We start from the raw sequence: 27,162 nt of genomic DNA, 5'->3' as shown, positions 1-27,162 counted from the left end.
CCACTCATGTGGAGTTCAATGTCTATTCTATTTGACTTCACAAAAAAGATTGAAACAGAGATGTATACAGTAGCCATCACATCATTAAACCAAACATTACTCCATCCATAGTTTTTGTGTCATATGTTTGTTTTCACCTGATAATAGATTCAGATTACCAAAGCACTTTATAGCTGTTTTATTCCTTGCTGTATCTCTGTGACTGTAAGAACTACATTTCATTTATAGGACGACTGGCTGAAGTGTGATTCCGTCACATTTTTTGCCATTTGCCCTGAAAGGCTTAAGGCCTAAATAAGTCATGAATCCACCAACCTCTTAAAGTCATTATCAAATAGCACCCCCATCTGAGAGTTGCTGTGATGCCTCTCAAGCGGTTTGATTGCAAAATAAAGCTCCTCCAGCTTTATTGGCTTGTCTCTCTTTCACTTTCTCCCTCTGTCTCTCTCTCTGTCTCTTTTTGTCCTACATCTTAAGTCATTCTAATGCCTATGCTGCCCTCTGCTGTAAAGCACTTCTGCCTGAATGCTACTGTATCGTCTGCTGTTTTAAATTTCTCTGCATTTACTAAAAGCCACCGCAGGGGGGCAGGCTGATTTCAGTCTTGAGGCTCTTGACGTCACCTTGACGAACCCTCTCTCTCTTGCATAGTTGTCAGAACTGAATGGAATGTGAGTATAACATGTAGGAAAATGTCAGCGTTTTCAGTTTTCTTCTCCAAATAATGGAGATGAGAGCTATAAGTTATAAGAGTTATGATCTTGTTGATGTGTGTCATGCATGGCTTATGGGACTGATTAAAATTAAGGTTAAACTTGTATGCGTAGGGTCTTCAATAAACAACTGATATATGCTACATGTAGGATTTTACACAAGCAAAACAACAGAATCAGATCTAGAAAAACAAACAAAAACGTTGGCTTTTGTTTTCTGGGTGCTGAATGCCTTCAGTGCAAATCAGCGCTTCTAAAACTGCACTGAACTATTACAATGACATTAACCACCAGATGATGTCGAATAATCCTACATGTACTATTCTGGGTCTTTGATAATGTAGTCGAGCTATACTAGTGCTCAACATGTATCTCATATAATGTGCAGCATTTATTAAAAATTAAAATTCATGTAAAAGTTTTGAAATAGCTAAAAGATTTGATCTGTGTTTTGCATCCAGGTGCCCCCTACAAGAAGATACTCCCACGACGAAACCGACATGTGGACCTGCGAGCGGATCCCCTCATACCTGCACAGATGGGGCTCCACCGAGGACATGATAGTGAGTGCCCATTACAGCTCCACCTTGCCGCGCCGCGAGAGGCGCAGGAGCAGCCTGGTCTCCTACCACGAGGAGAACCACCGACACCATCACCCTCACCGCAAGCGGCGACGCTCTGAGGATAGCATGCACTCTCTCAGGCATCTGCCCCGTGTGGTTTGTGGCGGGGAGCATTACGAGGATGAACTGCGGTGTTTCAGCCGCGACGAAGTGATAAACTTTATAGACGAGACGCCGCTGCCGAGCCCCAGAAAGAGCCCGAGACGTGCGTCCACCATCTCACTTATCCCTAATGTGTATGAACAGCACACAGTCCTTCCCCACTTTCCACTCACAGACTTTGAGCGTGAGCCTCAAGTGCTCAGGCGGTTGTCAGAACACAAAAGAAGCAGTAGTAGGGTCCACTCACCTGAGGGTTCACCCAAACCAGACAGACCTGCGGGAAAGAAGAGTCCTGGGGCTTGTGGTTCTGGGAAAGGCTGTCGAGAGCGCCAGCGAGATGGGAAACAGCAAGGGGAAATGGGCTCGTCTGGGTGCAGCCGACAGTCTCCAGGGCACTCTGGCTTTAGGCCCAGGACAGGAGGTGGTGCTGGGACTGGTGCTGGAGCTGAATGGGTACAACAGAAGCATCTGAGCAAGGCTGAGAGTAAAGGAAGCACAAACAGTTTTGCAAGCACACCCTCGGCATCATCCTCGGGATATATCACCTTTCGGTCTGATTCTGTAGGTTCTACCATGTAAAAGACTTTTTCCTTATTTATATCAACATCATTACTGAATCATAACGAAAACCACTGGAATATTGGTGGTAACGGAAAAGTGACTTACTGGAATATTCCGGCCTTTTTACTCATGCCACACTTCTGTTTAACTATATACCACCAATAAATATCTGTTATGCTAAATGGCCTTGGACACAATGTTTGAATGGGCCTGTTGATTTATTATGTAGGCTAGTTAAAAAGTTTTCAACTTTTACATCACAGAGTATCCACTGAGGACATTTTTCCCATCACTGATGCAGAGAAATAGTTTTTAAACCATGTGAACATCCTCTAACTCAGATTTTGGTGTTTTTTGATCTTCAAAGAATTGGAAGAGGTTGGTTTTTTTTCATGGTGGTGTTTCTTTATTTTTGTCACTCAAAAACGTACATTTTTTTTTTCAATTTGCCCTGTAATGACTGTGTGTGTTTTGGTGGATGGATACAGATTCCCTGAGTACTGCCACTGTACCTTGAGCTTGACATTTTAAATATGTGCGTTTTTTATAATAATGTCCACCATTTTTTTTTTTATTTTTTTTTTTTATCATCATTCACAACACAATAAAAAAACTATTTTTCAAGCACCCTTTGTTGTAAGTAAACTGCCAGGGTAACTCCAGTTTCTGAAATGCCTATACTTTTACAGTTACTCTGTGAGATATTGAGATATAGCCTGAACACCCCTAAATCCTTAATGAAAATGTGAAGTCATTTTTTTTTTAAAGAAGATTGACATGTCGTGTATATATAGAGGATATCTTAATTAATGGTTTTAGTGTTTTCTGTTTAATTAGACCTATGGTTAGAACATTTCCCCTCAAGTCTTAATATCCCAATGTTTTGTTTTGTTTTGTTTTTTAAATCAAATCATCAAACTAATATGCAAATGGAACTTCATCTTCATGACAGCGCAGTATGTCAACCGCTTAGAAATATCAGAAAGGATTTTTTTTTAAAGTAGCCAGCTAAGACAGAACCCTTAAAAGTTGCTAACTAGTCCAAAGGTTCAATAATCACAGCCTTCAGGATGTGATTGAGATGTAGCATAATTTAAATGGAGTTGTCGCATCTTAAACCTTCAAAAATGTTAGCACAAATGAGGAGCGTTTTAAATAAAAAAAGCTTTTGATTGAACAATACTTCTAGTAATTTTCCACACACAGCAAAAACCCAACCTTATATTTCACTTGTCAACTCATAACACACAAAATATAAATAATGGATCTGAACTGTTTTGTGAGCATTTTTTAGTGTGATGTTACTTTTTTTTTTTTAAAACACCAGATTAATCAAAGTCAAACCAAAATCAAAGATAAAGCAAATTAAATATAAACATAGCCAAAGTATCAGTGAGTAATGCTGTTGAAGGATTAAAGCTTAAATGTATTTCTAGATTTGGGTAGAGACTGTGATTATCTAACACTGTAAGGTGCAAAAGTTCAATGACGCTTAAACAGTAAGCGTTTTTCTGAGGCATTGTCACATAGCACCCTCACTCAGAATAGGCAGTAAAATGAACTGATGGGTGTAGGTGATGTTAAATTAAAGAGTCACATCTAATTTATACCACAGTGATAATTTGTTTAAAAAATGACTGAAAATTCTTTGACTTAAAATAACAAAATAATAATAGCGGAACCAAATTCAGTTAACAATAACTTCTAATGTGAATGTAGCTGATTTGCACAAGTTAGGTGCAAGTTTTCAAAGATATTACAGCATGAGGACAAAGTGAAAACAACAGTATCCCCCTTGAAGCCTTATTAGTTGTGATTTTTTTTTTCCATACTATTCAAGTGATAAAGTTATTGGTCATCTGCAGTCGTGTAAACTTTCTAATTTTCATATATTGGTGCACCTGCCTTTACTTGCAGGTATTAAAATGGAGAAGGAGAAGTTAGCTGAAATGTGTCTGTCTTTGGAAGCATATCACCATGTTCCCCTGTCAAACTTTGCTGTGTCATAGACTTTTTTGTTTTTTGGGATTTTGTTGTGTTTATTATATCATAATCTAATTTTGTAACATATTCAAAGATCTATGACTCAAATATGAATGATGTTATGTATGTTATGATTTTCTTGTTCAGATGATGACTTTGTTAAAAACATATGACTGATTAAATTCACAAGATGATGTTTCAGGTCCACTTTATTTGTTGCTTGTACAATATGTGCTTTTCATGGAACAGAGCAGAATTTCCCTGACAGGCAAAGAGATGACATCATTTTATGTGTCACCAAGGCCAGATGAAAGTGAACCTCATTAAGTCCTCGGTTAAAGACTAAGGTTTGACTAACAATGGTTAGTTCTACTTAGTTTAGTACAGCCACACATTTTCTGAGCTCACCTTTAATTTGCAAAGCATTTGGGATTCTAGCAGGATATAGATTTGGTCATTTGCCTTAGAATGCCCTCATTACTTATGGAGCGCAGATTAATTAAAATTGGAACAACTTTTTCATAAAATCTCTTGTTACTTTACTCATTTACTATTGTTTTAATGATTTGGCTTCTCACATGTTTTAATAAAGGAATTCGATGCCATACCTGCTGTGCCAAAAAGTGACTGGTGGCGTTTGATAAAAAAAAATGTTTGTCTGTATTTGTTGCAAATGACTAATTGACTTATAATTAGTCAAAAATATATCTAATGAAAAATATGAAGTCATTCTGAATGAGGAAGAACATTTCTGTCAAACGGTAAAAGCTGCAATCTGTCTTTTTCAAGCAGCCTAACCAAGGGGGCAGTAGAAATTACAATAAATAAAACTATTTTGGCAAAGCAAAAAGCACTGGATTGGTTATGATGTAGAACACAGAGCTGGTGTAATAAAGCACGCTCTTAGGGATATTTGCAAAACAGATTATTCTTGATTTTATATAACCTATACAAACAAAGCATTGACTTTTTGACAGATGATCACTTTTGGGTATACAGGAATAATAATTGAGCTTAGTTCAGAGGGATAAAGAGATGATTTTTCGCCAATACCTGCAAAACCATTCCCTCTTTGTGGGTTATCTTGTTGCCACTGAAGTACACCTGTTGTCACTTTGATTTTCATCGGAAATATCCCTGAGGTTTAATTGACTGTTAATGTGATGATGAAGTTTAATTTTATGATCAGTGTTTGGTTACGTTGATTTCTTTCAGCTGTTGATCGACAGTGAGCATTATTCTAAAGTAAGGGAAAATTTGTGGAGAAATTGGCGTTGTCTGTAGCCAGAGGTTGTTTGTTTTTTAACAACAATAATAATGGATTGGATTTATATAGCGCTTTTCAAGGCACCCAAAGCGCTTTACAATGCCACTATTCATTCACTCTCACATTCATACACTGGTGGAGGCAAGCTACAGTTGTGCATGTTCACGTCACCTTCTACGTGCCAAAAGGTAATTCACGCGGTTTAGAAACAGCTTGAAACCAATGACAATCTCTAGTGTGTGTGTGCATCTGACTGGCAGCAATCTGTAAACTACAGTTTTAATTGCGCTGATCATCAAAATAAATTAAAGCACTGCATGGCTGTGCTGAAACCGGGCGAGCCAGGTCTGCTTTTATTGGCAAGGAACAGAGACGTCTGAAGCGCACTTCATCCACGTCTGCTCTCTTAAGTGCGCTTCACTGGGCGCAGTTTAATGCTAATAAAGTATTCTCTCTTTCCCTTAGGTTTTCGGCTCTAATATAGTTAGCTATTATAGTGGACCAAACTAGGCCAGTGCAAGAAGAGTTCATAGAAATTCTTAGAAATAGTTTAAAGGCCATTCAGTGTGAAGGTCACGTGGCATTTTCTTTATTGTATTAAACAAACTTTTCTTGTGCCGTGGTCTGAGACCCTTGTACGGGTCTCATGGAAAGCGCAGCTTTGACTTTGCGGGGAGAGATTGCAGGGTTTTATTAGCAGACCAGTCAAAACAAAACAAACAAACAAAAAAAAAAAGATGGAATAACAAATAGTTTGGACAGAGACAGGATAATAACTGAGGTTTCTACATTTTTTACAGTAATCTGTGTTGTTTTGGATCGTTTTGTTTCTCTCTCTCTCTCTCTTTTTTTTACACTAATCCGTGCTTACAGCAATATATGTGCCACTTTGAACACAACATGTTGTATTTGACATTCAGACTGAAAGGTTAATGTCATGTTACTAAACAACACAGAGGGACGTTTCCTTTGCCACGTTTATTATGGAAATAATACTGTATTAAAAATAAGTAACAACATGTCGAGGGAAACTATAGTGCAATCATAAACACAAACAGTTAAATCAAGCTTTATTTACAGGATATTTACAGATTTTCAGCTACCAAGGTCGCCACAGGCTTTGCTGAACGTTCGCGCCTTCATTTATGTCGCTGGAGCCTTTTTTAGTACTATTTTGTGTAGGAGCCGCAAAAAGAACAGCCTGTTTGGCTTCAGTGGAGCGGAATGCTTCTTCTGCTGGTGGAAAAGAAGACGTGCTTGCATCATGGACTTTCAAAGTTTTCGTTCTGGTCGTTTTTCTCTCCTCGGTTCCGGATGCGGATGGAGAAAGTTTCTGCGCCCCACTCTGAGTGTCAGTTTGCTTCAGACCGCTGTCCATGGTGCTGAAGATTTCCGCTCTTCTCCGAGAGCGAGAGAGTTTATTGGAAAGCTGCGATAACATCCAGCGGTCGTTCGCGTTTAGATTATCTGTCATCAGCAAGTACTGGTTGACATTGGTTAGACATCTGCGGAAGCCACTTTGGTAGTCGGAAACGTCGAAAGCAGACGCTGCGCCTTAAATCATGAAAAAGGCATCTCAAGGTCAGAGACATTCAAATTCTGCATAAAGTTGTGTTGTCAAAAATACATGAATATGTCTTCAAGAATGAAGTCATAACTCACAAATTTGAATTTTTTGGAGGTTCTTCACATGTTTCACGGTGAGCTCCAAGATGTCAGCCTTTTCCAGTTTGCGCTTTCGAATCTGAGAAAAGAGATTACACATTACTTAAACTTTTTTCGTAAAAGAAATGCTAGCTCATCAAAAGTAGCAACCCAAATTGTTCCAGCTCTAAAGTTGTGGTTCTCATACTTACACTGCTGCTGTAGTAGCTCTCCAGGAGACATTTTAACTGGTCCAGACACTGGTTTATGCGCGCTCTTCGCTTTTTTTCCATGAGTGGTTTGGACACCTGTAAAGCACGCGTAAAGTCAACAACCCATGCTTCGATAATTCGTAGTAATTGTGAGGAATTTGCCGTTTATTAAGTTCCCTTTAACAAGTTCTTTTACACACCTTGTTTCCAGCAGTGGGTTTGACTTTCTCGATGCAGTCTGTCGTCGCCACCATTCTCTTAGTCCGTTTTGATTTCCTTGAAGTTAACCTTTTTCTCTCTCTGGCCCACGGACGAGGGGGTTTATCCTGAGTGGATTTATATAGAGACACCCACTTAACATGTCAATGCAAACAGGCCCGCCTCTGTCTCTCGCGCTCAAATGGGCAACACTGGCAGCTAGTTGGCTTGGCAGCCCACACTAACTATAGAATCAGACTCTAATTATTTGAAAATCTATTTTTTATGCTGCTCCATGGTTAATAACTGAGTATAAATGTATTTCGCCTTGATCCAAACTCACACAGCCTGGAAGTATTTTTTAAATTATCTGGTTCATATTTTTATTCCTTCAGGTCCTTAGGTTCGTGCAGGGCACAGAGGAATAACCAGACTGGAGTTTAACGGGAAAACAGACTTATAGCTCTAGATCTAGTTATAGAGTCTATGCAATCTACTGCTTCATATGTTGTGCAGTGTCTACCCGGTGTCTAATAATCAACTTGTGTGGCAAAGTAGCGTAAAAATAGTAAACATAATGATAATGGTTTTGCTTGGTATGCAGCATGGACACTATTGACTCCTGTATTCAGTCTTTGTGCGTGAGTTTCACGCCACCAGGTTGAAGGCAGCACCGTGGAAATTCACGTCGTGTCTCCACAACATTCCAATTTTCCGGTGACCGCTGATAGTAAAACCTCTGCACCTGCAACATCTTATTAGATCAGCCAGACTGCTTTTTAAAGGCAAACAGTGCAGGTATTTTAATATATATTTATATATAGACTATACACGATAAACGCCCTAGATGCTGGAACAAAAAAAGCAGACGAGGTTCCAAGTGCCTTGAGGACACTTTTACACTTTTAGCATTCTTTCGCTATTGTGCGTCAGCACTTTTTGTCTTCATACCAGCCTCAGTGAGGCACCGAGGAGAATCGCGGGCCGCCCCTTGTCCTTGCTCCCTCGCTTCCCGATTTTCCACACTTTCCGCTGAAAGGAACTGAGCCTTGGGAAAGTCATAGCAGCTGAAACAATGTATTGACCATAGGATCACCGCAGTCCACTGGGCATTTTGTGCTCAAACTGACCATCTGAAAATAGGAAAAAAGGGATGAATCATCTTACCAAGATGTGTAACAGAACTATCGGCCGGGATCTCAGAATAACGCAATAATAAAATAATATCAGCAAAATGTTCACTAAGCTTTTTTTAGTATGAAAACATCATAAATTACTTCCTTTATTCCTTAGTTTTTGTATATGTAATTGGCATGTTGTGTAAAAAAAGAATAAATGTTGTCTTTAATAAGGCCGAGAGACTTTTTATAGTCTTTACTTAACAAAAAAAGTTTTATGCACAAGCAAAATTCTCATATTTACTATTATTATTATTATTATTATTATTATTATTATTATTATTATTATTATTATTAGTAGTAGTAGTAGTAGTAGTAGTAGTAGTAGTAGTAGTATAGTCCACACTGTGATAATTTTTCTTTCAGTCAATTAAAATAACATTTGGTGTTATTTCTTTTATATAAAACTATAAACACAACATGCCACATGTTGTTGTTCTGACAGCACGACAAAATACAAAAACTGCTAGTTGATTCATTCCCTAGCAGTGGGTGATACTTTAAACGAGGGCACGTGGTGTGGCCCACAGGAACTCTGCACCCCGTAAGAATTTTTTTAAAGCACCCATTGAAAACAAACAAAGCAAAGCAAAACAAAAAATGCAGACTCAGTAAAAACTGATTAACAAAACGGTGTTCATTTTTAACTGATATTATAAAACACGCATGAGATATGAAAGTTAAAGGGTTGTGGGATCGAAGTGGGACTAAGTAAACAAGGGCTTATGGCGCACTGGATTTTATCGCTGTCGTTTTAAGGTAAACGGGCTCAGGTGTATGCAGTTCATTCAGTAGATGTATGGAGCTGGTTGCGCACTTCAGTAAAGTTTATTTGAGAGACACGCGACACAGTAGAGAAAACCTGTCTCACACTGCCCCTGTTCTCCTGCTTGATCCTGTGTACAATGCCTGTGTTGAAATGAGTGAGGCCCTGCTAAAGGAGGGGCATATTTGTATTCAGTCTATAGAGGCCGAGAATGAAAAGAGGCCAAATTTTAGCGGTGTTCCACTGATCTTTTCTTTTGCTCTGATTTGTAACTACAGTGTGCATGAAAAGACTCCTTTCAGTTATAAACTGAATCAACACTAGTTCCCTCTTCATCCTGCTATGAAATGGTAATCAGTCAACTTCTACAATGTCCCTGCTATAACCCTTTTACCAACCGGACATTTAATTTAATTTAACGGGCTTCTGAAATCCAAGGCTGATGTTAAATTTATTGCCTTCGCAGAACTAAACCACAGCCGTGAAGTCCCTCAGTCGAATGAATTGAATTGGCAGAGTTGTGTCAGGAGTAACTAATTGAGTAAAAACCGAAAAATTGTGGGACACAGTTCTGGTGTTATGCTTCAGCGTATAATCGGTATGAAACTTGGCCGAAATGCTCTGGGTGTAAATGGGCCTTCTGATGCCTTTTGTCCAATATCCGTCACATTATCTGCTTTTTCACGCTTGGTTTTTACACAGGACCGTGGAGGGCTGATTTCAGCGTGGAGTCATTGCATCAAAACACTCGCCTGTCTTGTTATTCTGTGTCACAGAGGAGCGATTTCCCCGCTGATTACTCGGTGTAATTTCAATTAGTGTTGGATTTTTCGTTAGGACAAAGGAATAAAAAAAAAAAGAAACAACAGAAACAAAACTAGATTTCCAAAATGAAAACAGGCTTGTTTCTGAAGTGGCGGAATGCAATCAGGCTTTGAAACTGTTTTCCTCCAAAACCGCCTCACCTCTGTCATAAGTTCTTACGGCATCATCTACCCATGAGAATAGCGCAGCGAGAAACTTGTGTCCTCAACGGGCATCATAATACAAGTGCTATTAAATGACAAGTTAAGTGTATGTTTTTAAAAAGGACAGGTCCTTCGCTCCACTTTTACTTTTCAGCCTCAGGCCATTCATTAACGCGATTGGACCTTTGTCATGGATTCCTGCCGGAGGGGACCTGACAAAGATGCGGTAATAATTGGACTATTGGGGAACTTGTTAACAACAATTAGTGAGGTAATTATATAATTACTGCAATAACTGTTTTCTTCCTAAAGGGAAAGTGATGCATTTGCAAGCCAATAGGCTTGTGCCTAACAGTAGGCTACATGGGTAGAAATACAGAGGTCACCTTCATGTTAGGAAACGTCAGAGTAAAATAGTTTATTTTAAAAAGTAATTAAAAACTATAGTTTTAGAGCAACATTTATGTTATATAGAAGCTATAAAGGAATGCTTATTTACGTGATGCAAGTGAAGTGTATTTAGATATATATAACAGGCCAAGAAAAAAGTAAAAACAGCAGAAATGAAATCTTTAGTATTATAATTATATCCACTTTAGCCCGTGTTATGGAAATACATTGCAGGTTATAGCCACTCCTCATGCCTCGCAGACCTGTTAAAATATGCAAACTTGGGCCCAAAAGTTGGCTCACCGTGAGCGGAGCAAATCGATGTACCGCCTCCCATTCAGATGGACCCGAGGCAGCACTGGTGCACCCAAAAGGCTAATTGTTGAGCAGCAAGGCCACAGTAAAGAGAGCAGGTACACGAACAGGTGCACTGCAAAAGTAATATTGGAAATATTGACAGGATTTTCTGAAAAGCCACGCGACGGACCTGTTGGCAAAGCTCTGATCACACATCAAATGAAAACGGCATCATGAATTTCTATAGACTGCTCCTCGGGTTATTTAAAGACTTCTTACTTTGGTTTGGCAACATAATGGCCTGTGTTTGCTTGTGTGTGCCGGGGTTACCGCATGAAAAGGACAGAGGTGCACATTAACATCGCTTAAGGTTTTCTCAAGGGCCGAAATGAACTGACTGGAAAGTAACTTTATAACTCGCTGGAGGATGAAACCTTTGTTGGGCTCTGTTGTGAAAGACACAAGAGCCTGACAAAAGGAGGGCGCCTTTGTTAATAAACACTAAAGCGCAAGGGTATTGATGTGCCTTGAATTGCAAAACATCTGCCATTTACTCTGAACGACTAGAGCGAAATTTAAATGAAAATAACCAAGCAGCCTTTAGCACGGCTACAGACACCGCGTCTGTAGCCGTGCGTAAAACAACAGTCATATGAGCAACTTGGAAAACCCCCCCTTTTGTTTTTCAGGTTTAAAAAACATCAAACCTTCCTTTGTCAGTGTGGCCAGATGGATCAACACACGACGCCCTCTTTAACTGTAATAGTGCAATACTTTTTTTTTCTTTGCAGACGTTTAATCTAGTCTAAGTTCAACTCACAGTGTCTTACTTTAATGTTGACAGGTCCCTATAATGATAGAGGCTTGCTGGTGTGACTGCTTGTTGTGAGTAGAAAGACCACTGTGAATAGAGCTGCACGGACAGGTGCAAAAGTATTTCAGATGCTTAAGGGACTTTCTGAAAAGCCACGAGCTATTATGAAAGTTGTAGGCTCTGGTCAAATAACAGAAGACACAGATTTCCTCGGGATATTTAAAGGCTTATTAAAGACTCTTACTTTGGTTGGATACACTAAATTACGTGTTAATATTTAACAAAAGACCAGAACAAAAAACGAAACGAAACACAACCCCCCCCCCCCCCCCCCCCCCCAAAAAAGCAAACAAACAAAAAAAGCAACCCAGCGATGAGACAGTTAAAGGCTTTGTGTTAAGGATGTGCAGACTGAAAAATTGCTCAAGTGCAGTCATTTAATTAGCCGTTAGCACTTTTAAACTTAGATTTAAAAGTTTCACTAATATTCCAGTTTAACTGTTCCTAAACACAATAAGGAATTATTAACCCTTAACACTGAACTAATGGAAGCTATATGTTAATCTAAACTCGTGGTATGGACTCTGACCTTCGAGTGATCTGTGTCTTTCGATTAAAAAAAGGTATATAACGTTTAAGGAAAATCCCATATGGACACCAAATGCAAATTGCCTCCATTAAAATGTGTTTTGTTTTTCGCGTTTGGGGGGGGGACCAGTTGCTGACCAACTTTTTTTTCCCATGGTTTTCTCTTTATCTGGGCAAAGTGGAAAATTGAAAGGTACAAGTGAAAAGGCGTGGGGCGTTACCCTGATTTTCCTCGCTCTATATTTTGTCAGACAGAAATGTGTGCCCCCTTAGCTGAACCAACTTTTTTTAAGGAAAGAAATTCATTCAATGCGAGGCTAATCCAAGTTTAAATTGTTAAATAGAAAAAAGCTGTTGGAGTCTGTTGTAAGTTGCAGATAGTCATATCACATTGGAAGCATAGGCTCATTTCACCCCAGTTAAATTGCTGAAGTTGGTAATCACACTGAAATTCTGCATAACATCGTGTGTGGCGAATGTAACTCTGAAATCAGTAAGAAATTGTCAATTTGCTGGTGTCAGCGTATAGCCCTCCAAACGCGCCATATGCCATGCTAAGTGGCACCATTCACCAATTCGTTCCTACTTTCACGGTCCATCCTCCCCTTTTCCCTGCCAGGAAGCTGAATGGCCACAACAAAATGGCAATTTACCCTCTCGAATTGCTGCATACCCCCTGCGGGGAAGGCTCTTTCCGTTTCACTTTGCGGGGCATCCCAATCCTACTAAGCGTCACGACGTGAAACTTTGACTTTCAAATGGAAAGAGAAGTGTTTGACCATCAGTGCTGTCAGCGCTGTCTCAATAGTTTGTGTCTGGCTATAAATTTGACGGGACATCAAAGAAGAGAGTAACAAAACGAGGTTGGAAAAGAGGCCAAACAGCAAAAGTACACGTAACTAAATTAAGGAATATGAAGGGAAACGTTTGATCTCTGATCCAATAATAGCCTACAAAGAAAAACGAGTGAAGATCCTTGCATGTGATCATCTTTAAGATCACCAATAAACGCACACACAAAATTTTTTATGTTCTGTAGGCATAAAATGCATCCAAATGAAATATATATCTCCCCTAAAAATGAACCATGTCCATCGATGTCAGTAAGGATAAGCGAAGACAATAAGGTTTGTATTTCTTTAATTTAGTTTGTCAATATAACTTCACTATGAAGGCTATGCCTGCCAGCTATCAGTTTTACTCACGTTTACTGAATACCCGAACACCTATGGAAAAATCAAGCTGCTGGTATTCATTTAGCTCTTACTTTTAACTTACCACCCACCTGAACCATGCTGCTGAATAATCGAGAGTTAGTGGTTTAATTCACACCTGGACAGCCCGTCTCAGAGATGTCTGATAGGTTTTTGAATGCATTGGGCCTATTTTTAAAATTAAATTGAAATAAAAGTATGTTCACAAAATGACGGTCAGTCACAGACTGGAAGTTATTCATAGTCGATGTAAAGCGGTGGTAAGTGTATAAATTCACAAGCTCAATTTGCCCAGAAGCCTGTATTCACTATCCAATTTTTGACAGTTCTTCACTGTAACATGTACAATTCTTTTCATAGTGCAATACAAAACTGCATATTTTTCACCAGAGTTTGGCTTTGCACTGGCAACGTTGAAGTACAGTATGGTTGAACCAATGGCCTGCTTGTAGGCACACTGTGAAGTGATGCCACCAAGTGGTCACATTTGTGTTACAGCAACCAAAAAAGAAAATAGGAAAACATCTTATTTCATGTTTTTTTAATCACTGATTTTTACACAGCTGTTCATGAAAATATCAGAATTAGTACAGAATTCATTCATGTGTATATTTACTTCATGCTTCAAAGTGATGGAAATGCATATAACTTTAAAAGATTTTGAAAACTATACATCCATTCTTTAACATGATATACATAAACAGAAACCATAACCCCCAAATAGTTAATTTAATCTTGTGCCAGAATCCTACATAGCTGACTACAGATATGAGTTATGTGAAAGCTCTTTAGAATATAAAGCACATTTCTAAAAATAAAATTGTTTGCTTTAAGTAACTCAAGCATGATTTACATATATTTCAAAGAGGATTTGACATTAGAGCATTGAACTAAAAAAGATCCATCTATGACTTCTCTATCTGAAGTGATTGATACATTTCCTGAAGTGAGCTACTGGCTAATTGTTTTGGTATAATTTTGAATGAGACCTTGGAAGTACTGCTGTGTGTTTTTGTGGGGTTGAAAAAGAATGATGAAACATTTTGGGAGGAAATACCAAAACAGAAAAGAGTACAGGCTGGAAAGTACAGCCAGGGCACTAAGAAGCTGTATGTACTTCCCACGGTAAAGCATGCACTCTGTGGCGAAGATGATCCAAGTGAGGATCAGCAGGAGGAGGCAGAAGGTTATTGCTTTGGCCTCATTGTAGTTTTTAGGAAGGTTTTTGCCCATGTATGAGAAAATAAAGCAAAGAGTGCATATTGATGACAGTAAAATCACAGAAGCTGTAGATGCTTGTAGACTGATGTCACAGCTGAGTATGATTTTGTCAGGGTACCAGGATGTTTCATTATAGGGGCTTGGAGGTTTACAAGAATAGCCAATAACGAGGAAGATTGCTTGAATGACAAATGCAACAACAATGACCAGCCACTGTCCGTTATATTTTACCCACCAACTGTGGAGCTTGGGGATCTTGGCTGCTATTTTAAAAATGCAAACAATCTGAAAAGAGCGCACAACAAAACATGCTAGACAAATAGTGTAGAATAAGAGAAATGGTAAGTATCTCAAAGTACAAAGAGGGACTGTCGGCTTACCAAAATGAAAGAATACACTAAGATTACTCAGACTTAGACAGCCTAAAATTAAGAAGCACATTGGTCCACCAGCAGATCTGACGACAGGTGTGTTGTAGTTGACTGAAAAGAGAACAGACATGGCTAACGTCATGCCCACAAATGCACAGGCCGCTACGAAGACCAATGTAGCCACAATATCTGTGGCTGATATGTACTCCACAGCCCGCAGATTACATGATGTACTTCCCTCTTCAGACCATTCGATGTCCTTACACTTGAGGCAGGTGTATGGACTCTCTGTTTTACAAGAGACAATAAACCATATTAATAGATTTATATTTGAAAATGTTCAGTTTTTGATCAAATTTGTTTGCATTATTCATAGCTTCATTACACCCAAAATAACTGTAATAACTGAAAAAACTGCATCAATACTATTGAGGAGACAGTGGTCCATTTAGTTTTTAAGGATCAAGGTGAATCTTTAAAACCACGTGAAATAAAAGTATAGTTATCTTTATGGGAAGAAACAAAGTACTAAAAACATTGTTACGGCACTTCTGTAGAATTTAGATATCTGTACTTTACTCTTTACTTTAGTATTCATTTTTCTAACAGCTTTTTACTCCCTACATTTTAACACAATTGTCTGTGCTATTCATTAGATTTTCAGAACAGGCTTGTTACTTCGGATTTTATGCATTTAAGGTAAGTTTCTCCCCCCAACATTGAGTGCCTTCCAACTGATTTGAGCTTAAATGGAGCTTATTGAAATAACAGAAGAAAGAGGCAAAAAACACATAATATATAATTTATGTATACTGTTTTGTATGATTTATATCATTATACTCAGGGGTTAAAGTAGGACAGAATGATGCATTCTTTATTTGTTTTTTGGTCCAGATGTCTGTAAGTTGTGGTCGCAGTTAGTGCTATATGATAGTACAAATTCAGGTATCAATCCAATACCACGTAAGTACCGGACCGGTATTGCTGATTCCAATACTGATACTGATACTTACAGCGTATTTAGGGGGGGAGAACAACGTCATGATTTACTTATTTTCCACAACAATGAGTTAACATAAGAAAGCAGTTTTTTAGAGATCTGAAATGTAAATGTGCTTGTCTTTAAAGCTTTTTGAGTCAACTTCTGTTGATTAAATGTACTATATTGATGAGACCCTACAACAGATTTTAGTGTTTCCCAACCTGCCACACTTTAATTCCTGACTGTGCTCTTTCTTCTTAGGTGTGAAAAAGTTTGTATTTCCATTTACTAAATAAAAAAATATATTATATTAATACTTTTTATTAATACTTGTGCCTTTTCACTTTTATGTGAGCAAAAGAAGTTAAATCAGTACTTTGTTTTTTTAATCAAAGTTTTTTTTTAACACATACTGTATATCTAAACTTGTACTTAAAGAAAGTATGTACTTTTGCCATGATGAACCTGTATATTTAGTCACGTTGCAAACCATTACCCGTAATGTTGACGTAAGTTCCATTTGCACAGATTTCACAGTCGAAGCAGCATTCATAGATTCCATTTCGCTTTTTTATATATCCTGCAGGACATTCTGGGGAACATAAGGAAGTAGGTACCTGTACAAGACATATATTTAGCACATAAAATAAGTAAAAAAAAAAAAAAAGCATTTCTGAAGGGTAGCAACAGATTGGGGAGAAAAACCAACACAAAAAAGATGCTTTATATACAACAACAAATGCCAAAAACCCCCTGAAAAAAATAAAATAAAAACAAAGGATCTTTGATAGTGTGTTTTGACTTTGGTTGGTGCTGTTAAATCATCTTGAGACAAACAAACAAACAAACATTTTTCATATATTATGTTTAACTAAATGTTGTATTAATAACAACAACAACAATAAAAACTTACTTCTCCATTGGTGTGCCATTCAATTTTGCTATCATCCACGAAGAAATGCACTTCTGAATTAAACTGATAAAATCCAATCTCCTGTGCATCACCACTGTTATTCCAGAAAACTACTGAATAGGATCCTTGCTTTAGATTTCCGTTGTCATCAAACTGAATACTATTATTTACAAGTGTAAAATTTGACTTCCTCAGCTCTGCTAGAACCTGATGTGTGCAGAAAAAATTACACAACCATTAATTCTTTGTATTTAAAAGAAAAAAAAATCATATATTGATGATATAGATAGTAGACCTAAACTTTTTCACAATATGAAGTGACAAGTTCTACAACTATTGAAAAAGAGTTTGGTTTCAGAATTACAACAATACGTCATCTCAGTTTCAAACCACTTGCAGGCTATTGTTAAAAGATGGAATTCAACACAGTAGAAGGCAATTCCCTGTTCTAACTGCTTAGAAGCATAGAGAGTACTTTCTGTCAGTAATGACTTGGTAATATTTAGGTAATTTGGTAACAAGAAAGTAATAATATAGAAGTATCAAGTTATTATCAGTATCATAAAGTTCATTAGCAAATCATTATCCAAGAAACCAGTTGGTAGAAGTATATAGTTTATTATAGCATATAATATGATACAATGTATTAATATGGTGGTAGTAATATGATAACCTGTGCATTTAAATAAAAAAAAGAAAAGAAACACTTGTTGTAGTAAACTCGTAAAATATAATAAGGTAATATTGGTCAGTGCTTCAAGACTCTGGGACATATTTATCCTATTATAATGGTAAAACTAATCCTACATTGGTCCTCAGTATTTTTATTTGTTTCAAGATGAAAATGCAAAGACTGTGTTTTAATGTTGTGGCCTATTACCTGGAAGCATGTGGTATTAACCAGAAATCAGGGATGCAAAATGCAAGACCGCCAGTTTCTAACTACTTATTGACATATTAGAAAAAAAAAACCTCCAGGAAGTGTCATGACTACCTGGAAACATGTGCAGTAGTTTCTACATTATAACCTGGATTCAGGAGTGCAAAAAAACCCTGGTTGTTAAAGTGTGTTTAACTGGAAAATGAAGCATATATAATCAAAGGAGCTTGCAAAGAAAAGTGTCTGGACTTCTTTAAGTTGCTTGAAGACGTTTCACCTCTCATCCGAGAAGCTTCTTCAGTTCTAAGGTCAAATGGTGGGGAATCCCAGATTTAAACCTAGTGGGAGTGTCCCCCGACAGAGGGACAAAAGGACCCCCTGATGATCCTCTAATTGCCTGAGCCAGTTTCACACCTCTGCTCAGGCGATTAGAGGATCATCAGGGGGGTCCTTTTGTCCAATAACTTGTACTGTATTATAGTACATTATTACCACCTTTACATAACATTATTAGACAGTTCTCAGGATGATTAAAAAAAGGCTTGTATACTTACAATGTAGGGGTACACTGTGATATTGCTATCACATTTGTCAGCTCCACATCGTAAGGTATTGTGTAAGGCATGAGCAATGGCATATATGGCAGAGTAAATTGCAAAAGAGTATGATGGGTCTGCAGCAAAGATATCCTCAGGATTCATGCAACTACAGTTACATTTCTGATTGCAAAATGTGTCTTGCTCTGCATATTTACAATGAAGTTGGGCTTTGGAAGAATGCAAAAAATCACTAAAACCAGGTATTGTCACTACTGGCTCAGCTACTCCAAGTACGGTTCCAATGTTTTTGATTCCTTTCATTTTGGGGAGTTTTTTGTTCAAGGCCCATGCATCCCCTGCTATCCACACCTTATTTGTCACATTCAGTAGCATTGCTGACTCAATGAGAGGTTCAACATTGTTTTCTAGAGCAAAAACAATAATGACATTTATCTGTTTTGCCTCCATCTGTTTGAACGTTTGAGTGTAATTGGTGCTGTCACTCAGGCCTTTGGAATATGGTAGGCAGATCTCAGTATCCTTTATCCTCTGAGTGAACAAATCCAGACCATCATTACCATAATCATCATCACTGTTAAGGAAAGCAACCCAGCGCCAGTTGAATTTTTGCAAAATTCTTACAATCACATCTATCATATTTAAATTGGAAGGCAATGTACGCAGGAACGATGGATATTTTGCCTTATTTGAGAACACAGAAGTAGAAGTTGCATAATTAACCTGTTAAATAGAAAATAATAGAGAATTTGATCATTTTCAGGTACAATAAATAATGACAAAAAGAAGTCATAATCTTTCTATAAAACTGTTTTTGTCATATTATTTGTTAACAACTTACCATAGGAACAAGATTTACCATGAATAGCGGGGCTACGGTCAGGGATTGAGTGCTTGTGAAAGGACCGACCACAGCTATTACTTTAGACAGAACACTTTGTTTGTCACTCCAAGGTTGTATTGAACCATTAGCTGAGATTAATTTCAAAACACCTGGAAAATTCTGCGTATCTGAGCAGTGGTCAAATATGTCATAGCCAAGAGATACATTTGGCAGTAAATTGGTAGAGTTATTAACTTGCTCTACAGAAAATCTTATCATCTGAAATCTCCGATAATTTGAGAATGTGAGTGGTTTACTGAGGACAAGAAGACAAGAGAACAGGATTAACCATAAAAATCTGAAATATTGCTTAAAAGCTTCGTATTTCTGTAGTTTTGTTATTATTACATAAATTCAATTGAACAAGGACACAGATCAGATTAAATTCTATACTACGTAGTTGGACTTTGTAAAGGCATCCAACTAGATTTATCATAAAACTTACGTGGTGCAGTCGAGAGCTTCTGGTCTTTCATGATACACAGAGCCAGTGTCGTCATGAATGTGAAAAAGTCCACCTATCAAATAATCCCCTTCCAGCTGAAACTCTGACGCTGGGACAGTATGTTGAGTGCAGACATGTAGAAATGCTCCTAGCAGACAGAAAGATTCTAAAAAATGTTTCATTGCTGAAGCTCTTTCTTAGTGTTCTGTTGTGCACTCTACCAAAATGTGCCTCTGCCTTTAGTGAGTTATAATACAGTGATGACTGTCCCCTCCCGTCATCATTTACATGCACATGGTGATGCTATAAATGGTTGAATGAACTTTCACAAATCAGTATGCAAAAGCATCCAAGCTGCTGTTTGTGCACAAAGTTGAACAACCATCACAAGCAAATTAGTGTAATGCTTCTATCTGGAATAACTCAATTAATCATTTCCTTCCTTTAGACATTATAACACATTTACTTTAGATTTTATTTGACTCCGTGACAGATATGAGGTCTTTAAAATATCTTTGTCTTCTTTGGGCGCAACCAAAGCTAGAATTCTGAAATGCTGGCATAAATACTGGCATAAAACGTTTGGGCCTTGATTTAAAAGCCCTTTGGCTGGTTTTATGTTTTTAAATCATGTTACACTATCACAAAATCATTACATCCACCGTCAAACTATTTATTCGTATTTGTAGATATTTATTAAAATGACTGAAGCACACTAATGCTAACTACAAGCTGCTCTTTCCACTGCAGAAAATGTGCCAAAATGCATTTGTCCTTTGGAAGAAATGTGTACTTCAACTAAGATTGCACTAGGTCAGAGCAACAAAAGACAGAAAAACAACAACTCACCCCTTGATCATTACCAAACAGTAAGTGACCACATCCTCTTACAAATGATCCCTGTATAATTTAACATGTAACCACACAGGCCATTCAAAATTTGCAATCACTCAGCAGATGTAAGTGGTGAATGACAAGAACCCTAACCCAAATTTGAAGGTAACTCCCTGTTTGAAGGGCAGAACTTTCTGGTTCATATTAAGAGATAGGTCTCATCTGGTGAGACTGTGGGCTGATAAACAAAAAATGTGTTTCAACTATAACTCTGCATTAAGACCAAATGCAACAAAATATTACAGATAAACTTGCTTTAACTAGCAATAGTCAGTAGTTTGAAACACTTTCATATAGAATCAGTTATATGCTAATGGTTAAAGTCATTAGGCATAATAACAGTCATCTGTTTGTTTGTACTTTAATCCCAAAACATTTTCTTTACTTTATAATTAAAAGTGCATCTATTGCAGTTACGTTAGGTTTTGTATTATTATTATTATTATTATTATTATTATTATTATTATTATTATTATTATTATTATTATTATTATTATTATTATTATTATTATCACAGTTTCCTTCACCAAAACATTGCTTTGGTGAAGGAGACCCTGTCTTTAATGATAAAACATAGGTATGATGCTGTATATGCTGAGTCTGAAGGTGTGCCCATGAATATAAAAATCCCTCCATGGTACACAAATGCCTATGACTTTTTTTACTCTCCACCTTTGGCGAATTATACACACACACGTGTAAAATGCCATTAGTTGGAAGGAAGATATCCTTCACAGCCACTGTATTCAAATATGGTGGAGGAACATCGGAACATACAGCAAACCCACTCCTATGTATTTTTAAAAGATACATTTTATGTTTATGAGAATGCATCAGTTTGTTGGAAGACGTAATTACACACTATATCTATGAATACATTATGCTTTTTTTCCTAATAAATAATGCCAAAAAATGACCTTTAATGTAAAGCCTTGTTGTTAAAGCATCCAGTGCTTCTATCAGTGCACTGTGACATCATGACATCAAGAACACTGGACATTTAAACCTGTTTCCTTCTGACATGCAACATTGTCAATAAACAGTTTGCCAGAATATGATATTAGAGGTGAGATAACATAAAATTACATTATTACTTCTAAATAATAGAATTGAAATTTAAGGATGCTTGAGTACCCTTAAAAAGTGTCTAAACAAGCAGCAGAGCAGTGCTTTTGTATAAATGCTAGGTAAGTTTGCTAGAACGGGCGATTAATGATGGAAACCCCACAATTTATCATGAAAAGAGGCATTTTAGAAATCCACATTGTAATAAAGATGCAGCTACAGGTACTTGGACTAAATTCAGAACAATGAATGATAGTATACAAGGATGTTTTTAGTGAGATGTTGTATTACTATACTATACTCTAGGGCACAGGTGTCGAACTCCAGGCCTTGAGGGCCGGTGTCCTGGATCCAACACAGCTGATTTAAATGGCTAAATTACCTCCTCAATGTGCCTTGCAGTTCTACAGAAGTCTGGTAATGAACTAATCATTTGATTCAGGTGTGTTGACCCAGGATGTTATCTAAAACCTGTAGGACACCGGCCCTCGTGGCCTGGAGTTCGACACCCCTGCTCTAGGGGGTACAGAACATCACTGAAAAATGTAAATAAACATCTCATGTCTTATCTACATGATCACTGATTTGTCTGTACCTTGCTTAAACAAGTTGCCTGTTGGGAAAACAAAGAGAGCACAATAACAAAGGGAAAATTACAAAACAACATTTTGCAGTTGGACAGAATTGGCTTCCAAACTTGATGTGTTGATAAATAAATTAAGTCTGGAGAATTCACGACTTGTCTAGTAATGGTTAAACTTTATTGGGTTTTGCTTATTAATTAAGCGCAATATGAGTGAAAAGCACTAGTACTGCTACTACTACAGAAAAACCTAAGAAAACCTATCCATTCAAGAAAAGTTTACATTTTATACAGTACACATAATTGCTTTCTTGTGAATAAGATGAGAGAATTGATACCACTCTCCTACGGCTTTGTTGAGAACAAGGTTCTATTCAGAACCAATTGATCGTAAAGCCTAGGAACAAGGTAAAAAACCAGATTATCTTGGTCCAAAGGAAAATATATATTTATGTAATTACATTGTAAACAGGTATTAATTAATTAATTGTCTTATCTCATTTAGAGATAATTTCATTTAGAGCAACATAAGTGTAAGTAAGACTGGTAACTTTTGAGAGAACATCTTCTCATTCATTTTCATCTAACTCTTGTCACAAAAATCCATAAGCATATTTACCAAAAGAGAACTCCTGATCTAAATAAGAAAATTACTTAAAAGCAACATTTTAGCAGAAGGTCCTGAGTACATTAGTTTTTCTGCCTGTGGAGACACAAAATTATTAGAGGCAGCTATTGGCTAATTGATTTGGTATAATTTTGAATGAGACTTTGGAAGTACTTAGGTGTGTTTCGGTGTGGCTGAAAAATTATGATGTAACATTTTGGGAGGAAGTACCACAACAGAAAGCAGTAGAGGCTGGAGAGTACAGCCAGAGCATTAAACATTAGGATGAATTTCCCACGGTAAAGCATATATTGTGTGACAAAAACAATCCAGGTTAAGATCAGCAGGAGGAGACAAAAAGTTATTGCTTTGGCCTCATTGTAATTTTTTGGTAGGTCTTTTCCCATGTAGGAGAAAGCAAAGCAAAGAGAGCACAACAATAAAGGTAAAATCACAGAGCAAGATATTGCTTTAGGATTAATTTCACAATCAAGTAGGATTTTGTCTGGGTACCAAACTTTGTTTTGGTAGGGTTTGGGTGCAGCATATGAATAGCTAATAAGAAGCAAGAAAGCCTCAGTGATAAATGCCACAGTGATGACTAGGTGCTGTCCATGATATTTCATCCACCAACTGTGGAGTTTGGGTATCTGGGCTGCTATTTTGAAAATACAAACAATTTGAAAAGAGCGCACAACAAAACATGCTAAACAAATAGTGTAGAATAACAGAAATGGCAAGTATCTTAATACACAGAAAGCAACTGTTGGCTTGCCAAAGTAAAAAAATACACTAAGACTAGACAGACTGAGACAGCCTAAAATTAGGAAGCACATTGGTCCCCCAGCAGATTTGACAACAGGTGTGTTATAGTTAACAACAAAGAGAACAGACATGGATAATGTCATGCCCACTAAGGCCCAGGCACCGACCATGATCAGTATAGCCCAGTTGTCTGTAAATGGCATATACTCCACTACACGCAGATCACATGAAATACTTCCTTTTTTAGACCATTGTGTGTCTTTGCAGTTGATGCAGTTGTAGCGATCTTCTGTTTAGACAACAAAAGGACAGACCATCATTAAACTGATTTTTGAAAAAGAAAATGCTGCAGGTAACTTATGATACATGAAACTCTTAAAATAATTTACCTGTGATGTTGATATAGGTTCCATTTGGACATATTTCACAGTTAAAACAGCATTTGTGGATTCCAGTTTGCTTTTGTACATATCCAACAGGACATTCTGCTGAACATAATGAAGTAGGTACCTGTTCAAGGATATTATTTTGTAAAATATACAGACAACAGGAAAAGGACTGCAGCCACAGTTTTTAAAATTTAGGGCCGCTCACTAAATACTAACAACCACCATCTGTTTATTTACTCGATAGTATGTTTTGCCCTGAATAACTACACTAGTGTGTCTTTAGGTAAAAATGTATCATTTGAAAGGAAAAAAGATACAAAAAACGATGATTTGATTACTTTATACTGTCTAAAGTGTTGATATACTGTATGAAAAGATTCAAAAACACAACTTACATCTCCATCTGTGTACCATTTAATCATGGTGTTGTTGATGAAGAATTGAAGAGATGGATAAAAGCTGTAAAAGCCAATCTCCTGTGCATCTCCAGTCTGATTCCAGAAAACTACTGAGTATGATCCAGACTTGAAATCTCCATTCTCATCAAATTGAATATTCTGGTTTAAAAGTGTAAAGTTTGACTTCTGCAACTCTTCTAAAACCTGTTGTAGGCATAAAGAGGTAACTGTAACAGGATATTCACACTTATTACTTAGGCTGTTGAAATATCCCAGAGAAAGGAGAAACTGCAGAATGGTGAAACCTTTTACAGAAAGGGTACATTTTAAGGATTTTGAGGACACAAGAAGTAGGAGGTAATGGCTGGATGGATGCATTTTAAGAGAGACGTAAGGTTTGATACTATGCCTATGCCCTCCACTTGATCAGGTACTCTGCTGGAATAATAATCTAGCCAAAGGAGTCCAGACTTTAACATGATTGGTGCAGTATGGGGTGATCTTGACAGAGAATAGAACAAAATGCAGCTGCAATGTCCTTCAAGAAGCCTGGAGAACTATTTCTGATGTTACTTCTGATACTGACGTTTAAGCTCAATAAACTTAGAGATAGAGAGGGTGGCATCTTATTCTAGTTTACCCACCTTATATACCTTGCTCTATGCAGTGTGTGATCACAAAAAAGATAGGAAGGATCAGTATTTTAAAATGTTTAGACACACATAGAGGTTACAGTTGTCAGTAAGATGAAACACATAATCTCTTGAGTACTGTTTGCACACTTACCATATATGGGAACAGGGTAATCTTATCACTGCATTTACCATCTCCACATTGCAAGGCATTGTGTAAACCGTGAGCAATGGCATACACAGCTGAATAAACAGTAAATGAATAAGACGCATCTGCTGAAATGATATCCTCTGGTGTCACGTAGCTGCAGTTGCAAGCCTGATTACAAAACCCAGTTTGTGCTTCATTTTTAAAAAACGTCTGTCTTTTGGTAGAGTAGATAAAATTATTGAAGCCAGGTACTGTCTCTACTGGCTGAGACACACCTAGTACAGTTCCAATGTTTCTGATTCCTTTCATCTTGGAAAGCCTTTTGTTAATGGACCAGGTGTCACATGCTATCCACACTTTATTTCTGAAATTCACTTGTACTGCTGTCTCAACAAGAGCTTCTGAAGTCGCTTCTGGAGCAAAAACAATGACAACATGTATTTTTTGTGCTTCTATCTGTTCGAATATTTGGGAGTAGTTTGTATTGTCATTGAGAGCATTCGTATAAGCTAGGCAGATGTCAGTACCGTCGATCTTCTTTATAAAAAGATCTAGGCCATCACGACCATAATCATTGTCACTGTTTAGGAAAGCAACCCAGCGCCAATTGAAGTGCACTATGATCTTAACAATGACTTCAATCATCCCGTCATTGGAGTGCACTGTCCGTAGGAAGGAAGGAAATTTTATTTTATTTGATAGGCGAGAGCTGCCAACTCCATAACTGACCTGTCGAGAGAGTAATGGAGACATTTTTACTATTTCTCGTCATATATTCACAACTTTAGGTGAACTTCATTTTAGTTTATAATTCTAACTTACCATAGGAATGAGATCTGTCATGAAGAGTGGGGCTATAGTCAGGGCATCTGTGCTTGTAAAAGGGCCAACCACTGCCATCACTCTGGAAAAATTCTTGAGTGGTTCAAACCAAGGTCGAATCAGGCCATTTACTGAGATAAGATTTAAAATTCCTGGGAAGTTCTTTGTATCTGAGCAGTGGTCAAATATTTCATACCCAAGGGACACATTTGGCAGTATGTAGGTAGAGTTATTAATTTGTTCCACAGCAAATCTCATCATCTGAAACCTCCGATAGTCTGAGAGACTGAATGGTTGACTGTTGACAGAGAAAGAGAGTAAAAGCTTTTAAACGAAACATAAAAATTGTTCACAGCTGACTTAATGTAGTTATCTTAATGTAGTTACATGTAAATGTGCTACTAAGTTACACTCAGTGACTTAGTTTAGGTGAAGTTATATAATGTAAGGTGTGTCATTTGGTACTTTTAGAGTTCCACATATCAAGATTTGGTTAGAAAGCTTACCTGGAACAGTCAATGGCCTGTGGTTTTGTTTGATAAATACCGCCATGGGCATAATGAATATTAAAAAGTCCACCAATCAAATAATCTCCATCCAGATGGAAGTCTGTGGCTGACATTGTGCATTTAGTCAAAGTATGTAAAAAAGTTCCCAGCAGATACAGAGAAGTAAGAAAATGCCTCATAGTTACCATTTGCCAGTCTGATCTGGCATCTAATGAGATTACACTGTGCTTATAAGAAACAATGCACTACTTGTATGAGCAAGTTACCACTATTTATTTCCATGAGCTTAATGATGCATGGCTGTTGATATCGTACATACGTACTTGTTAATGGTTGGAAGACAATTCACAAATTAGTATGCAAAACACATTCAAGTTGCTAAGTGCCTTTGATGACTGGATAGTAACTGAAATGCCCCCAGCTGTGGATAAATGAGGCATTCTTTTAACTTGCACTTGATTATATGTTACCTAAAATGATTTATTAAAAAAATGTATCCAATGCAGAAACCCATTGTCATAATGCCTGAAAACTGCATGATAAAACTTAAGCCAAGAATCCTTGGAGAAGCTTGATA

General features: G+C 37.5%; 4 protein-coding genes across 4 annotated transcripts in view; 1 reads left to right on the top strand and 3 right to left on the bottom strand.

The window, feature by feature from the left end:
• Positions 1-4,178, top strand: part of gpr153 (G protein-coupled receptor 153) — a 43,719-nt gene extending 39,541 nt beyond the window's left edge. Inside the window, exon 6 of the mRNA XM_086278758.1 lies at positions 1,175-4,178. Within this exon, the coding sequence (XP_086134884.1) occupies positions 1,175-2,017 (843 nt within the window). The 3' untranslated portion in view covers positions 2,018-4,178. The remainder of the gene's footprint in view (positions 1-1,174) is intronic.
• A 2,170-nt stretch (positions 4,179-6,348) lies between these two features.
• Positions 6,349-7,402, bottom strand: hes3 (hes family bHLH transcription factor 3). Its single transcript, XM_086278876.1, has 4 exons — positions 7,306-7,402; positions 7,106-7,201; positions 6,912-6,993; positions 6,349-6,803 (listed from the first exon to the last, which is right to left on the bottom strand). The coding sequence occupies exons 1-4, from the start codon at positions 7,357-7,359 to the stop codon at positions 6,349-6,351; spliced, it is 687 nt and encodes a 228-aa protein (XP_086135002.1). The 5' UTR covers positions 7,360-7,402.
• A 6,749-nt stretch (positions 7,403-14,151) lies between these two features.
• On the bottom strand, positions 14,152-19,952 carry tas1r2.2 (taste receptor, type 1, member 2, tandem duplicate 2). The gene is made up of 6 exons (XM_086276951.1): positions 19,771-19,952; positions 19,284-19,581; positions 18,440-19,165; positions 17,006-17,212; positions 16,589-16,709; positions 14,152-15,398 (listed from the first exon to the last, which is right to left on the bottom strand). Exons 1-6 carry the CDS (start codon positions 19,950-19,952, stop codon positions 14,470-14,472), a joined length of 2,463 nt encoding a protein of 820 aa, XP_086133077.1. The 3' UTR covers positions 14,152-14,469.
• A 3,043-nt stretch (positions 19,953-22,995) lies between these two features.
• On the bottom strand, positions 22,996-26,764 carry LOC147305023 (taste receptor type 1 member 2-like). The gene is made up of 6 exons (XM_086276952.1): positions 26,583-26,764; positions 26,077-26,374; positions 25,258-25,983; positions 24,469-24,675; positions 24,074-24,194; positions 22,996-23,973 (listed from the first exon to the last, which is right to left on the bottom strand). Exons 1-6 carry the CDS (start codon positions 26,762-26,764, stop codon positions 23,045-23,047), a joined length of 2,463 nt encoding a protein of 820 aa, XP_086133078.1. The 3' UTR covers positions 22,996-23,044.
• Positions 26,765-27,162: the final 398 nt, after the last annotated feature.

This window comes from Aulonocara sp. 'chitande type north' Nkhata Bay, linkage group LG20, assembly GCF_057382095.1.
Source record: "Aulonocara sp. 'chitande type north' Nkhata Bay isolate Kocher_YH1m ecotype deep benthic linkage group LG20, A_spYH_male_GT1.1, whole genome shotgun sequence".
NCBI classification, from domain to species: domain Eukaryota; kingdom Metazoa; phylum Chordata; class Actinopteri; order Cichliformes; family Cichlidae; genus Aulonocara; species Aulonocara sp. 'chitande type north' Nkhata Bay.
Note: the sequence above shows the minus strand (reverse complement) of the source record. Positions and strands in the feature narration are given on the sequence as shown.